Source organism: Syngnathus typhle, linkage group LG22 (genome assembly GCF_033458585.1).
Source record: "Syngnathus typhle isolate RoL2023-S1 ecotype Sweden linkage group LG22, RoL_Styp_1.0, whole genome shotgun sequence".
Classification (NCBI taxonomy): Eukaryota; Metazoa; Chordata; class Actinopteri; order Syngnathiformes; family Syngnathidae; genus Syngnathus; species Syngnathus typhle.
This window is the reverse complement of record NC_083759.1, coordinates 768,258-782,469: the sequence shown is the minus strand read 5'-3', so window position 1 is coordinate 782,469 and position 14,212 is coordinate 768,258. Positions and strand designations below refer to the sequence as shown.

General features: G+C 53.3%; 2 protein-coding genes across 12 annotated transcripts; both read right to left on the bottom strand.

Moving 5' to 3' along the window:
* Positions 1-192: 192 nt before the first annotated feature.
* On the bottom strand, positions 193-11,457 carry ppp1r13bb (protein phosphatase 1, regulatory subunit 13Bb). Of its 11 annotated transcripts, none has more exons than XM_061269545.1 (19): positions 11,360-11,457; positions 10,755-10,851; positions 8,725-8,872; positions 7,973-8,092; positions 7,651-7,715; positions 6,478-6,579; positions 6,131-6,386; positions 5,837-6,036; positions 5,602-5,766; positions 5,270-5,462; positions 4,552-4,677; positions 4,001-4,134; positions 3,459-3,906; positions 2,571-3,346; positions 2,338-2,469; positions 2,144-2,277; positions 1,891-2,057; positions 1,597-1,796; positions 193-1,362 (listed from the first exon to the last, which is right to left on the bottom strand). In XM_061269545.1, the coding sequence occupies exons 2-19, from the start codon at positions 10,761-10,763 to the stop codon at positions 1,321-1,323; spliced, it is 3,417 nt and encodes a 1,138-aa protein (XP_061125529.1). In that variant the 5' UTR covers positions 10,764-10,851; positions 11,360-11,457; the 3' UTR covers positions 193-1,320. The 11 variants fall into 11 exon arrangements, with proteins under 11 accessions (XP_061125529.1, XP_061125533.1, XP_061125526.1 ...); XM_061269549.1 differs by having other exon boundaries at positions 7,973-8,114; positions 11,064-11,448; XM_061269542.1 differs by having other exon boundaries at positions 11,064-11,448.
* A 322-nt stretch (positions 11,458-11,779) lies between these two features.
* Positions 11,780-14,126, bottom strand: eif2b2 (eukaryotic translation initiation factor 2B, subunit 2 beta). Its single transcript, XM_061269555.1, has 8 exons — positions 13,844-14,126; positions 13,407-13,527; positions 13,097-13,248; positions 12,841-13,004; positions 12,622-12,717; positions 12,413-12,550; positions 12,274-12,340; positions 11,780-12,127 (listed from the first exon to the last, which is right to left on the bottom strand). The coding sequence occupies exons 1-8, from the start codon at positions 14,013-14,015 to the stop codon at positions 11,970-11,972; spliced, it is 1,068 nt and encodes a 355-aa protein (XP_061125539.1). The 5' UTR covers positions 14,016-14,126; the 3' UTR covers positions 11,780-11,969.
* Positions 14,127-14,212: the final 86 nt, after the last annotated feature.

Here is a 14,212-nt window from a genome sequence, read left to right as displayed (position 1 = left end):
TTTTATGAAATCAGAGATGTATGCAGCATTATAAGCATGATATACACATGTATCATTCTCATAGGTGTGAAGATACGTATTATTTCCTACATTCAAGCACAAAATGTCTTCATTGGTACTCGGCTGCCCCCTGACGGCAAATGCGTGAACAGCGTTATGTTGGAGCTCCACAAAGCCACATTTGAGACATGCCAGAGCTTCACTTTTATTGTTCACATTTACAGACTTTGTATTTGTGTGGAGTACAGCATTATAAGAGAGAGCCCACCTCGTCCCGTCCGTACAGCAAACAAAGAATCGTAGGACGCTCCTCCTCGGGTTATGTACAATTTTGGAATCCAAAATGAAGCCCTGGACCACTCGCACGCGTGAGGATGAAAAATACACTGCAGAGTTTTTGGGTAGCACACGTGTACAACAAGGTACATGCATGGGAAGGTAATACAAGAATGATGACGCCACTTCCGGATGGTGAGTCTCTCCTAAAATAGAGGGGACTTTTTACCAACGTTTGGTTGTTGCCCCTGTGAGATTTGGTGAACATTAAAATAAGAACACTAGAGTGTCACCAGCAGCACCGTGTCGGTCCTGAGCTTAGAAGGCTCGTCACAGCCATCGTGGGAACACAACGAACGGGTGGCGTTGCAAAATAACGGGCCGGGGTGCATTCGAATGGAAAACATCTCTATGACGATCGGGAATGTCAACTCGCTTTGATTAGCATTAGCATTAAATGGAAACTAAAAAAAGTTCGGGATGCCTTTCTGTGACAGTCTCAGTTTCTTTATCGCAACTTGGTGAAGTAGTGTTGACCTTGCCATTGTTCTGGTGTGCTGTGTAAAACCTTTTAATATATATATATATATATATATATATAATATATAATAATATATATATATATATAGTACACCCATAAAACCTTTAAACACATAAACTACTTATTGCAATTTTTCGTGGTTAAAAACAAAAAAAGAAAGGGTTGAAAATGCAATTCAATGTCACATGAGCAACACGTCATTGTTGCTCTGTCGACTCCTACTGACCACGAGAGGGGAGAAAAGATGGCTGAAGAGAAGAAAGGGGGGGGGGGGCTTCTGCAGCGACAAGGGTTACCTTCAACAGCTGCACCGTGGAACAGGGCAACTGGGCTGGCTCAAGTGATGGCTTCCAAGTGACCATGGGGATTTCCTGCATTTGGAGTGCTTGTCCATCACAGTGCGTGTATGTAAATAAATGACAGCAGGGTGAGGGGGGATGGCCACCAGGAGAAGATTGATGAGGCTCATTTGTTCTCTGCTCTTTTGTTATAGCATTGCCACGCTATGCCAAGGAGCGCTGGCGAGGTTTGATGCGGGGGTAGAGCTGCGGGGGGGGGAAAAAAAAAAGAGAAAGATGGAGAAAATGAATTTGAGCAAAACATTTCGTGGTGTTTGAAATAAGGGCAGGGCCATGGCGTTCCAAGACTTTCCCCCAGAATGGTTACTAGAACACAAATTGCTAACACTGGGGAAAAAACGGTATTTGCAAATGAGAAAATTGTCCTGCTAAATAAATTTGGACGCATTGGCCAGCCCTGGTTGAAAAGACGGCAGGTACCCCCAGCAGGTTGCGCGGCACGTAGCCCTCCGTGTCCTCCAGCTGTGCCCACCACCACTCTGTCTCGCTGTCGTCCTGCCGCCGCAGTACGGTGACGCCGTCGCCCTCCCTGAAGGCCAGCTCATCCGGGTTCTGAGCCTCGTAGTCCCACAGGGCGTACACCGTGCCCTTGTTCATCACGCCCATCTTTTCTTGAACGCCTGGCGCCACCGCAAAAATAAAAGCGGGAGGGAGTCTTTGGTATTTGCGCATTTTCACCGTTTGCTGCAGTCTTCATCAAATAAAACCGGTTACCGTATAGGAACTGCGAGCACTGGACGTAGCCCTCCTCCATCTCCTCGCACTTATCTGCCGCCGTCTCCACGTCGCTGATGGTGCTGGCGAAGATGGCGGCCCCCGACTCCACCAACAACTTGCACAGGTGCACGCTGTTGCACGAGGCGGCGCAGTGGAGCGGAGTCCTGCTTGCGAGAAGGTACATGGGCGCATTAGTGATCCCGCCGTGTAGCGCGCCCACCCGTCCGTCCGTCCGCGTGGCGTCGCCGACCATCCGTCGCTGTCGGCCGCGTTGACGTTGACGCCGAAATCCAGCAGGAACTTGACAATGTGGTGGTGTCCGGCGCAGACGGCGTTATGCAGCGGGGTGATGCCCTCGTCGTTGGGGGTGCTGGGATTCTCCACCTAGAGCAGAGCGGGACCCGCTCGGTTCTCGTTCGTGCAAAGGCGGCCACTCAAACGCACCTCATAGATGATCCTCTGGACCAGGTCAAACTCTCCTTCCAACGAGGCGTCCAGCAGGAGCGCAAGAGGGTTGAACTTCACTCGGTAGCCGTGGCCCGTGCGCTCAGACTCTGGTTTCTTTAAGTTTGTGCGCTTCAGGGAGAAGAAACAAATACTGAGCTTTGTGGAACACTACTCGTTTGTAGCTAGGCACATGCTGCAAAGACCACCAAATCAACTTGTGCCTGACTCACCGACGGTCGGGTCTGCACGATACCGCTCTCCTCCGGCGACGTCACCTCCAGCACGGGGCTAGGCAGCAAAGCCTCGGAGCTCTCCAAATTGTTGTTGTTGTCTTCAGGTCCCTCCTCTTCAGCCGGGTCCAAAAGTCCTTCGGGAGGTGGAGGCAACGGCCGGTTGTCGTTAGGGTCGATAGAGGAAACCGCCGAGCCCTGCTCCTCGGATTCGGGCTGCGGCGGCGGAGGCAAGGTGTCCGAGGGAAGGTTGCCATTGTCCGTGTCCGCGGCCGGGTCGCAACCCAGAGAGCCGGGAGGATTTGCCGGCTGATAAAATGGCGTTCCGCTGCCGGCGCCGTTGCCGCTCCCAGACCCGGCGCTCCCTTCCATCCCCCCTGCAAGAGTATTGAATCTCTGGTAGAGAAGTTTCTGGATGTTAGGTCCGCTCGGACCCTCTGGTTCCGTGATGGAGCTTCGCTTCTTGAGCGGCCTCGGGGCGTTGGCCAGCTTCTTACGGAGCACCTCGAGATCGGCATCGCTTTGGTAGCGCATTGGGGAGTGGACCATGGGCGTAAGCTTGGTGGGGCTGAGCGGCCGAGGGATGTTCTCCACGCTGGGAGGAGGGGCCGACGGCTCCGTGTGGCGTAGGCCCTCCAGATCCTCCACGTCACCGTCCAGCGTATCCTCCATGCTGCCGGGCGGACCCTGGAGCAACGGGAAGGCCCCTCCGGCCGGGACGAAAGGCAGGGGTGAAGGGGGGGTTGAGTTGGGAGGGAGGACAGGCTTCCCATAGACTACAAAGAGTTTAAAAAAAGAAAACAAGTGAGCAGCGGTTATAGTCATAATAATAATTGAAGTTTTATACGCTCTCTCTATACTACATTGCATTAAGCACGACTATCTTACCTGCTTTGAGCGCAGGTTTGAGTGGCTGACTCTTTGGCGCCGCCTGCTGGAGGTACATATGATAGATGGAGCTGGAGTTCATGGTGGCCGGGCCCTTCCGGGGCGACTGGGGGCGCGAGCCTCTGTCCGGAATGAAGGGGCGCACGGCCACGGCCGGCGGGTGGTCCAGCCGCTCGCTCATGCCGGGCGGGAAGAGCGGCGCGTGGGGCTGGAAGGTGGGACTGGGCGGCACCGAGATCCGCTGCTGGATCTGCTGCGAGGAAGAGCCGCTGGTGGGCGCCACGCGGGGCCAAGTGGGCGCCGGGGGGTTGGGCAGCTGGCGAGGCGGCGGGGGCGGAGCATCCTTGCGCCGCTCCAAAGAGCTGGCCGAAGAGTGGTGCGAACCGTACGGCGGCGGTTGCGGCTTGGATAGGGAAGGGGACGAAGCGGCCGTTTTGGACTCCAGCACCTGTGAGGAGAACGCATTCGGGTGTCATCACGCCGGGAGATGGAAAACAAGCCGGAGCTCATCCTTGTACGCGATTACGAGACAGCACGCTGACCTTTTCTGCACTCGCGGCGGCAGGGGGGGGGCCGGAAGGTGGGGTCTTGGCCAGCGTATCCGAGTCCCTTCTCTCGGGAGGTTTCAAGGACGCGCCCGTCTTACCCGCAGGGGGCCAGCCGGCGTCACCGGCGGCTAAAGTCAAGACACAGAGGGGTCAATAAATGCGTTGGCTCGCTTAATCGCAATCGTCAAACATTGCAAATGTTCAATACACCAATGGTTCAACTGAATACGTGAAGTACGCATTAGCAAGAAGAATTCGGAACACAAAAACAGAATCTATAGAGTCAAAAGTCAGGCAAGCGGGCGAGTCTATAAAATTAGGAGGGGACGATTACAAAACCTTCTTGTGAGCTTAGGAAAAAGCACACGGGAGGGACATCGACAAAGGACATCGACACTCGCGCATCAAAGTGCTTCTTTGATGCGACTACTAATGGAAGCAAATGAATCGATGTCGGACGATGGGCTCGCTACGGCGGTGGTGGTAAAAATACTGAAGGAACTCAAGCCAGGCTTCGCGAGGCGCCACACCCACGGCGCACTCACGGGACGTGCCGTCAGAGCCGGCGGGGGCTCCCGGACCCGGGTGAGACTCCGGAAGCAGCGGGTCCACGACGATGTCTAAATCAGACACCTTCCAGGGGCTCCCGGGGGGCTTTTGCGCGCCGCCGTCTGCCAGCGTCAGCCCCGGCGCCCCGCGAACCCGGCGAGACGGAAACATCACGCACCACCACATTGAGGGAGAAGGAAGGAGGGGAGGGGAGGGGAGGGGAGGGGAGGGGAGGGGAGGGGAGGGGAGGGGAGGGGAGGGGAGGGGAGGGGAGGGGAGGGGAGGGGAGGGGAGGAAGGAAGGAAGGAAGGAAGGAAGGAAGGAAGGAAGGAAGGAAGGAAGGAAGGAAGGAAGGAAGGAAGGAAGGAAGGAAGGAAGGAAGGAAGGAAGGAAGGAAGGAAGGAAGGAAGGAAGGAAGGAAGGAAGGAAGGAAGGAAGGAAGGAAGGAAGGAAGGAAGGAAGGAAGGAAGGAAGGAAGGAAGGAAGGAAGGAAGGAAGGAAGGAAGGAAGGAAGGAAGGAAGGGGAAAGTCGCAGCACAGACAACAACAGCACACACAGGACAGGAAGAAGAGAGCCCAGTTAGAGAGGACGAAAGAAACCACAGGATTCAAGAGCAGGTGGGAAACATCAATCAACCAAGTAGGAGAGAAACGCTCGCTCACGCAAAGTCCCGCTCCGATACCCTGGCAACGCATTTGAGTTGTGGGACGAACCTGATTTGGCGCGCCCTTGGTTGGCTTGGTTGTTGACGGCCAGAGTTTGCGGCTTGAGCGGCTCGGGCGGCAGGGCGTAACCGGAGTCCTGTCGGCTCGGCGCGGGAACTTGGATGTAGGGACCCACGGCGGCCACGCGGCCCAGCGTGCCGGCGGCCGGCTGCGGCGAGGGCGGCCCGTTGGCCCTGTTCAGCTGTGGAAGGGAGGAGATGCGCTGAATATAAATCACAAGAATAGGCGTGGGGGCTGGATCTGCTTTCAAATCATATTTGGGGTGCTCTGGTGAACATTTGTAGGACACTTTAAGTTGTGTTGAGCGCTTCTAGCCTTACAGGGAGGTTCTCTTTTTGACGTGCCTCAGCTTTTTTCTTGTAGAGGCGCTCCCGCAGCTCACTGATGCGCTTGTCCATGAGCGTCACCTCCATGTTGCGCTTGTTCAGGAGGTCCTTCTGCTGCTGCAGCTTGCTGTTCTGCTCCTGGTTGAGTTTGTTGCGGATCTGACAAGGTGCGCGCGCACGTCAACGTTAATGACGGCCTTTCGCCGTTAGCGTGACCGCAAGGCGCTACCTGGAGCTCCTGGTAGAGCTTCCTGAGCTCCAAGGCGGCGGTGCCGGTCACCTGGCCGCCCAGCGCGGTCTGGACGCCGTTGAGCTTGCCCCGACGCAGGTCCTCCAGCTGCAGGCTGAGCTGGTCCACTCGCAACACGGCCGCCTGCAGCTCGGCCTGCTTCTCCTGGAACAGGCCGCTCACCTGCTCGATCTCCGCCGCTGGATGGGGAACGGACAAGACGATTGGTTCAAATGAGCACATTTGCAAACGTCAAGTGTGCTCCGAAGTCGACGTGCAATGGCGCTCACTCGCCCCATCTGTAAGACACGCTTATGGACTGTAGGTCCTTTAGGGCTTCGAGCTGGCGTTGAATACGAATAAGAATCGACGTACACAGGTTGCCGTTGATGACCTTGCTGTAGTCCACCTGGCCCCGCATGGCCCGGATCTTCTTGAGCTTGGCCTCCTGGCTCTCCACGCGCTCCTTCAGCCGCTGCAGCTTCTCGCTCTCGGTGGCCGTCTGCTGCTGACGCCGCTCCTGCTGCTTGAGGTAGCGCAGACGCTGCTCCTTCAGGGGGGGGGGGTCAAAGGTCGACTTGAATACATTTGAAATGTGTCCAAAAGGTGACACTGCCCAAAAGTAGTAAAACATTGACTACCTTGGCGACCAGCATCTGCTGCTGAGCCTCAATCTGCTGCTGCTGCCTCGTGGCCATCTCCTGCAGCTCGGACAGCGTCAGCTCCACACGCTGGTTACCAACCTGCATGTACACGCACATGTTGGACTCGAGTAACTGGGACAATACAAAAAAAAAAAAAAAAAGCTAACTGGCCCGTTAACAATGGAAGAAGCCATTTTCTAGACATGTCAACTGAATGTCTCGCTGCCATTTGTGAGGGCCTCTCAACTAACTCACAGGCATCTCACGCTGCCACGCTCCAAAAGGCACCGAAGCGACAGCGCATCCGTGTCCATTCCCCCGAGGGAGGGAGAAGCCGACGCGGCGCCTCAGACGGGAGAACCGCCTGACCGCAAGCGACGAGGGATCTAATCCCGGCTCTGGCACTTATCCGTAGTGAGTGCAAACTATTGAAAGATTGGGCTGTGGGAATCAAATCCAAAAGTCCTCGGCATGCTGGCCGGGGCCACTCGGGCTCTTTCCGAGGGCCGCGTGCTTCGCTTGCTGCAGACGGCGTCCCAGAAGCCGGGTCCGAATCCCAAAGCAATGATCCTCTTAGGGGGGCTGTTACATCATCTTGCGGGCTGGCGGCTATAATCCCTTCAATTGCATATTTGCAGCGGAACCTGGACGCAATTTATCTTCGCCACTTAGCAGGTCGGCCGGGGTGGAACTAAAAGCTATTGGCTGCAGCCTCCACGGTGGCGCTCTTTGTCCCGCAGCACCAATTAGCTTCAATTCCTTGCGCACATCACTTGTCTATTGTGAAATCTGGGACAGATGGGCCGCGCCAGGGAGCGAGAGAGGACGCCGTGCCAGAGGCTGCTTTTAGCAGGACACATCTACAGGCAGGCACCCCCCCCCCCCCCTAACATGGACACAAAGCTTACACCTGAGCGAGCCGCGACTAACTAGCTTGGGGCTGCTATGAGAAATTGGTCCAAATATTAAACATGCCCACTCTGTCAGAACTATGAAATGTTTTTCTTTGTGATGGCAGAAGGTCAGACAATTCATTTGCATATCCACTTTTGTGGACTTTTTTTTTTTTTTGCTCGGTGCTGTGATTTTATATTTTTCCCCCAAATGTAAAACATGTGCCTTGGCGCCGAGTGCAAGTGTCGTCGTTTAACCTCGTTGGCGGGATCTCACCCCCTTGTCGTTGTGCTTCTCTCCGGCGTTGCCGCTCCTCGTTGGATCCTGGGACTGCTGACTCCCTGCGCGGGCACAGTCGGCAAACACGCGCTGTCACTTTGAAGCCCCGCGGCAGAGATTGCACATGACACGAGGGACACAGGAACAGGGACAAGCAATGCAGACTAACTCAAGACGGTCTATTTTTTATTTATTTTTTTTGCTAAAAATGGGAAAATTGCTTGACGCAAACACACGGATACATGATTCGGAACGACACGGGCAAAGACTGAATCGCAACAGCGGGCAGATGTCAGGGAAAAGGAGGGGCCAAACTTACCCTGATCACTGCTCTCAGTGGGGGAATCTTCATGGCGCAGGAAGAACTTGACCTCCTGCTTGCGAGGTCCCCATTTCTGGAGATGTTCGTACATCATGTGCTCAAATGGGATGGCCCGCTCTGCAGACACAGACACTTTCATCTGGATAGCCAACAAATGCCCAAATGGCTTTCCACAAAATTAGCAGCAGAATAAAGCGCAGCATTTAAAAAAGATCTCATCATTAATATTGGCAACCAGGTTATTGCAGTTTTGAGAGAGGGTGTCGGATTGGTTTTGTGAGCAGACGTGCTTTGTTCGGCACCAGCTCAACCCCGACTTTGGCTGGGGGGGGTGCTTTCAACAGACGAGTGGCCCCTCGGCAGCACAAAAAAAAAGAATTTTTTTGCTGATAACGCCCAGTGCGCCAGCGACAGAAGCTAATTGTTAGAAAGCAATGCGTCGTGACAGCCCTGTGTAGCGTGACATCACGTAATCCCTTTCAGATGTTGGCGTTTAAAGGGATCATCCCAACTTTCCTTCCATTTTTAATTCCCGGGCAAACGGCGGCAGATTGTTCATCACTGCGGCAGGCATGTCGAGATTAGCCGGGAAAGCTAAAGGGCGAGTGAGAGAGTCGAGTATCCGCATGGGTGAGCACGAGACGCCAAAAGACTTGGACTGCGTTCAGAATCACTCCCGATCCACTCTCGAGTGGGTTCACTGCCACCACAAAAAAAAAAAAAGTGGTCCCAAAGAGCGCTGGTCTTACCGTTGCCTCGCCAGACCTCGGCCAGGTGGCAGCCACTTTCGCCGGGCTCTTTGCAGAACTCCACGACATCGCGGCACGTGGTCTCGGGGGTGATGGGCACCTCTGTCGCAGCCTGCTCCCCGTCGCTGAGGTACACCGTTAAGATCATCTGAGGACACAAGTTCCACAACTTTACTGGCATTGCACAAGTACAGTGGCATTCCCGTGTATTCTTATCCTTATTTTTGTTCCACGCTCGCTCGCTCGCTCGCACACACACGGCGGCGAGACTTGTCGCGGCACGCATTAGACGGACACAGTTTGAATTGCGACGTAAATGCATTGCAGCGCATGTCCCTGCAAGCTTCTGCTCCGGGAGAATTTGAGAGCCCGCGGCGCCCCTTTCAAAAAACATTCAAATTGCAATCACTTCCATCTTGGACTATGAGCATTGCAAGAATGACACAAAATACATTCAATGGCTTTTTTGCCTTTCCATCAGTGTAAGCCTTCTCCGCCTGATTCAAGCACTTCTCCAATACGACTGTAAATCCAAAATTCAAGTGCCATCCAAGTCCATCAAAAGGGAAAAACATTTGGAAGTCATCATATTTTGCCATGCCTCAAAGTGTGCAAAAGCAATATTAGCGCCAATCCACAATCGCTCAGCGAGGCCTCAAATGGGTCGGTCCGAGCAAGCGCGGGCGGGCGGTTAGGGCGAGATACCGACCGCCCTCACTAAGTTGCGTCTGCCGGCGCTTCTGGCTCTCGGGAGCGCCCTCCTTTTTCGTTTGATCTCCCTCTTTGGCGGCCGCTGGAGCTCCTTGGCCCAGACGGGTTTGTCCTTGGACAGAGCGGCCAGGCTACGCAACACCGTGGCCACGAACCTCTTCATGGTGGACGGCGGGCGGCAGACCGCGTTAAGCCGTAGCCCGCGTCAGGAAAGAAGTGGCGGCGATGCGCTTGTGCCGCAGAGGAGACTTGGGAGGAAAAAGCATTGGCTTTGTGAGAGGGGTTGGGAGGGGGGGCAGTGGCTTAGAAAGCAGCAAACACACTGAGGGAGGGAGGGAGAGAGAGAGAGAGCGAGAGAGGAGCCTCTAGCCAAGTGTTTGGCAAGGAGGGCATTTCTTCACCCTGGTTTTACGTCGTCCATATTTTCTTCTTCTATGCAGCTTGCAAACAGAAGGACTTCTGGGACCGATTAGCCAGCGTCTTGGAAATGCTTTGATTGAGACATGACTAATGCGCATTAGAGGCTGCCAGAGAGGAAGTCAAATCAATAATGCAAAAACCAAAAAAGAGGCCGAGCAGTTGGGAATCAAGCAGGCTTGATCATTAAATATGTCAAACATCAGATAGCAGATGAGAAGCAAAAAAACGCCAGTGTGGACGACCGCAGATGACAAATGGGGACATTCCAGTGTTAACTCCGGCGGTAAATCGCGCTAAGCGCAGCTCGGCTGGGTGAGATTAACACCGCTTGACAATTTAGTGGGCTCCCGAGTGGAGAGGCCTGCAGTGGCTTTGCCGGCCGGCCGCCCGGCGTCCTATTGGCTGCCACCATCACCAGCGCAGGCGCTAGCTGCTCCACCGACTCTTTGACTTGACAGCCAGCCGGCCGGCGCCACTGGGTGCAAACATCCAGCGGGGGACACGCACGCACAGTCGACTTCCCTCGGCTAATTCCAAGTTCAGTTACGAGTTGCAGGTCGGCCTCCCTTTCTCACAATGCGTCCCGCTATTGGCAACATTAACAATAGGTCGTCTTGACAAAGCGCTGCTCCCCTTCTCCTATTATGTTCTTTGGTACGGCGATATGGCGGAGTAGATTCTACGTCATTCACAAAGTCTAGTCGAATCGACGCAACTGGACTCTTGGTTGTTACAGACAATCCATCTTTCTGTCAAAGGACAGTTCTGATTTGAGCAAAAACAACATTACACTATGTAAACACTAACTTATTTGATTTTCGACAACGGTGGCACGTCATTTTATCAGCACTGGAAGACAGAATTTCGAAAAGGCTTATGACAAGCGGTGTCACACCTACCGGCATCATATTGTCAGGTCCAAATTGGCATCAGTGGCAAACCCGCGTTGAGATCAACCTGTGCTCACACAGTACCCGGCGGCCCTTCGCTCCCTCTCTGAAAAACATACACACACAAATAGAACATTACTTTAACGTGACAGTGGCAAGATGCACAATTATAGCAGCAAACAGTGATGTCAACAAACGGCTTTAAATGGCCCAGGCGTGGCTCCCGGACAGCTGCTGCCGCTGCTCTGAGCTCAGCCATAAAATGTCTGGAAGAAACATGAGCTCCTGTGGCAATGTTAGCAAACCAAATGTACTCACCACTGTCAAAGGCGAATCATTGTCTCGTCGAGGCAACAAATAAGAGAGAGCCGGTTGTTTAGGAAAGCCAGGCAAAGCGTCATGCAGCCATCCAGCCAGCTAGCTAACTAACTAGCTTAACCAGCTAGCGCCGTGTCGCCGAGATGCTAACCGCGCGAGCTGCCTCCAGTTGCGGCGACACGAGCGAGATATCGCCGCCGCACTCACTGTTGGTTGTCACCGCTGATGGAGTAGCCCCCCAAATCGGGTGAAACTGTAGTCGAACGACTCGGTTTTAGTTAGCAAACAATCATTACCTGCTTGCTTATTCGACGAGTGCTAATGGGAGAAAATCGACTGCGGTGTTGTTGACGGCGACCGGGCGGGCGGTGCTTACACGGAGGGAGGGAGGGGCGGTGCTTAGTTACACGAGTAGAAAAACGGCACATTACTATTGGGGAGCGACGCTTGACAATCTTTTTAGTGGAATGAATGTGTCCTTTTTGCGAGTAATTTTCTTTTAAAATGGCAAACGCTATTTGGCCTCTTTCAACACCCCACTTGCCATCAAACATCTTATTCGTGATAACGTAAGAGCATTAACTGCAGCAGCTCTCCCTGGTCGACCACCGCCTCAACTTCACAAAAATGTTTTCATGCATGGTAATGGATATCGATATTCATGCAAAAAAAAAATGCCCAAATGAAAATGCTGCTGATCCAAATGACAATTGTGGTGTGGAGGTCCTCTCATCAAGTTTATTTGATTGTTTTTAGAGGACCAACAGCAATTCTCTGCAAATGAAACGATAGTTACTCTTGTCAATCTGAGATTGGTTTTAAAAATGTCTGAGAGTGGCAGCCCACACATTGAAATAAGCACAACACAAACAGAGCACTTGTGTCACGCCTCTTTAAGTGGACCGATTACAATTCGTGATCCTCGGGATGGTAGAGCTCGCTCATGAGGCGGTAGATGTACGAGGGCGCGTGTCCGCCGAAGTTGGAGATGAAGAGCGTGATGAGCTCCGGCGGGACGTAGTCGAACACGGGACAGTGCACGTTGACCTTGGACAGGATCTCACCTAAGGCAGAAATGGTTCAGCGTCAATGTTGGTCAGCCAATTAGCCTCGACGTGCTCTTTGCACAGAAAGGCGTCAAGAGTGAGCCGTGAACCCAACCGGTTCTGGCAACGGTAAGTCAGACGATGTGAACTGTGAGTTCATTCACCTTCAGTGAATGGAAGAACTTCGTGCGGCGAGACAAATTTGTGGAAGGTGTTCTCCTCATTTGGGAACTGCAAGAGGTTGGAGAGTCAGAATCGTTTCGGGGCCGGACGCAGCGTATCCAAACGGCGCGTTCGGGTCACCTGAGGCGAGAGCTTGAACATGGGCGTGCAAACGATGAGCGGCGTGGAATGGTGCTTGGCCGCCAGGGCCAGCGTGTGCGTCCCGTTGACAGCCCTCAGGCCTCCGTTTGCGAGGACCGTCTGCGTCCCGACGATCACCTGACGAGCCCAACAAAGGCGCTGTCCTCTTTTTCGTGACGTCACCGAATCTTCCGCCGTGATTCGCTTACCTTATTGACGCGAGAGATGACCGCAAATATGGCGGCATCTGCGATCACTGTCGTTTCGATACCAGCTTCTGACAGACTGGTGGCCATTTTGTGTCCCTGATGGAAATGCAAAGTAGAAACCAATAGCCAATACATACAGTGTATCATTTTAAACATGACACATAGACTCATTTCTGGACTTTATCTTTTTGTTTTTTTATTAGCCGCAGTGTGGCTTACCTGGCAGAAGGGCGCACACTCGGCGACAATGACGTGGAACTTGCGTTTGCGCGCGGCGTCCTTCAGGAAGGCCTCGACGGTGCGAGAGCGGCCGATGGTCATGATGACCTCGTTGGAGTGGATGTGCTCCAGCGCCTGCATGGAGATGTTGTCTGTCGTCCCGTCTGCAAGTTGGCAATTTTACAGTTGGAGCGTCCTTTTAGGCTGAACCTACAGCTCAACTTCATTTGACTTTCTTTGTCTGTTAGCAACTGACCCAGCTCCGTCAACAGCTCGTTGATGGCCTCGATGACGTTGGCTTTGAGGGGAGCAAAATGCTGCCGGAAGTTCTCCTCGCTGAGCGCTCCCGTTGTCAGCAGCTTGTGCAGAGATTCCTGCTGGTCGAGCTCCTCGCTGCTGCCCCGAGACCTGCAGATATACGTGCAAAAGGTGAACAACCGATGAAGGAATTTTACATATGCAGATAACAAAAAAATGGTTTGCTTGACTCTTAATGGGTGGGCACTGGCCACGCTAACTGTACACAAGTCATTCAAAAGTACATTTTCCTTCCATATGCGAATCACCTTGCATATTCCTCTCTTATAATTTTGAGAACACGTCTGATCATGTTCCCTACAGTGGTCTCTGACGGTTGGGCAGCGACCATGCGCCTGCCCTCCTTCCGGATCAGTTCCATGAGGTCACCTGAGATGTCAAACCATTTTCATTTCAGTTATTTGTTCACATTCAAACTATCTTGCAGCCAACGCGTGCTCGAGAAATTAAAATGGAATGTTTTGTCATCGAGTGAATGTCTTACAAGGCAGTTTAAGACCACCGGTCAAAAAAGAAAAACGACGCGGCGACATTTGACTTCATTCATGAAAGATGGAATGCATCGATGACATTTCTGTGCTGTCTTAATGGTGAGGAGAAAAAGCGCAGTAGTACGCCAGATGAGATGTCATGAATACAAATCTGGTTTTAAAAAAGAAAAGAAAAAATGCTTCCTATGCAGCACCTGCGCTGCTCCAGCGAGCCTGCGACGTGATCCTACGGAGCAACGAGGTCGTTTCTCGGGCTGTCTCCGCCGAGCCCCGCAGAGGTCCGGTGCCGCTCCCGCCACGCTTCAAGTCGGACAAAAAGGCCTCGACTCGCTCAGTCAGGTCCGTTTCTTTATCCCCGCCCGGCATTGTGGAAAGATATACAACTTGTTGTCACAGGGAAAGAAAAATAAGTTATCTCGTGAGTTTGTCTGATGTTGGTACGGCGGCCATTTTAGGAAGGAAGTGATTCGTGGGTACATCCGGGTCGTGTGGGAGTTTCCACAGGTACATCCGGGTCATAGTGACAATGCGGTGTCGTCAGTGATTGGCTGAGATCTTGGCAG

Coding starts and splice junctions, on each gene's coding strand:
- ppp1r13bb (XM_061269545.1), bottom strand. Junction 6,580..7,650: donor AGAAGCACAACGACAAGGGG/GTGAGATCCCGC, acceptor GTGTACATGCAG/GTTGGTAACCAGCGTGTGGA. Junction 1,363..1,596: donor TGCCGCGCAACCTGCTGGGG/GTACCTGCCGTC, acceptor CCCCCCCCGCAG/CTCTACCCCCGCATCAAACC.
- eif2b2 (XM_061269555.1), bottom strand. CDS start 14,015: ATGCCGGGCGGGGATAAAGAAACGGACCTGACTGAGCGAGTCGAGGCC. Junction 13,528..13,843: donor GGCTCGCTGGAGCAGCGCAG/GTGCTGCATAGG, acceptor TTGACATCTCAG/GTGACCTCATGGAACTGATC. Junction 12,128..12,273: donor AGTTCTTCCATTCACTGAAG/GTGAATGAACTC, acceptor TTTCTGCCTTAG/GTGAGATCCTGTCCAAGGTC.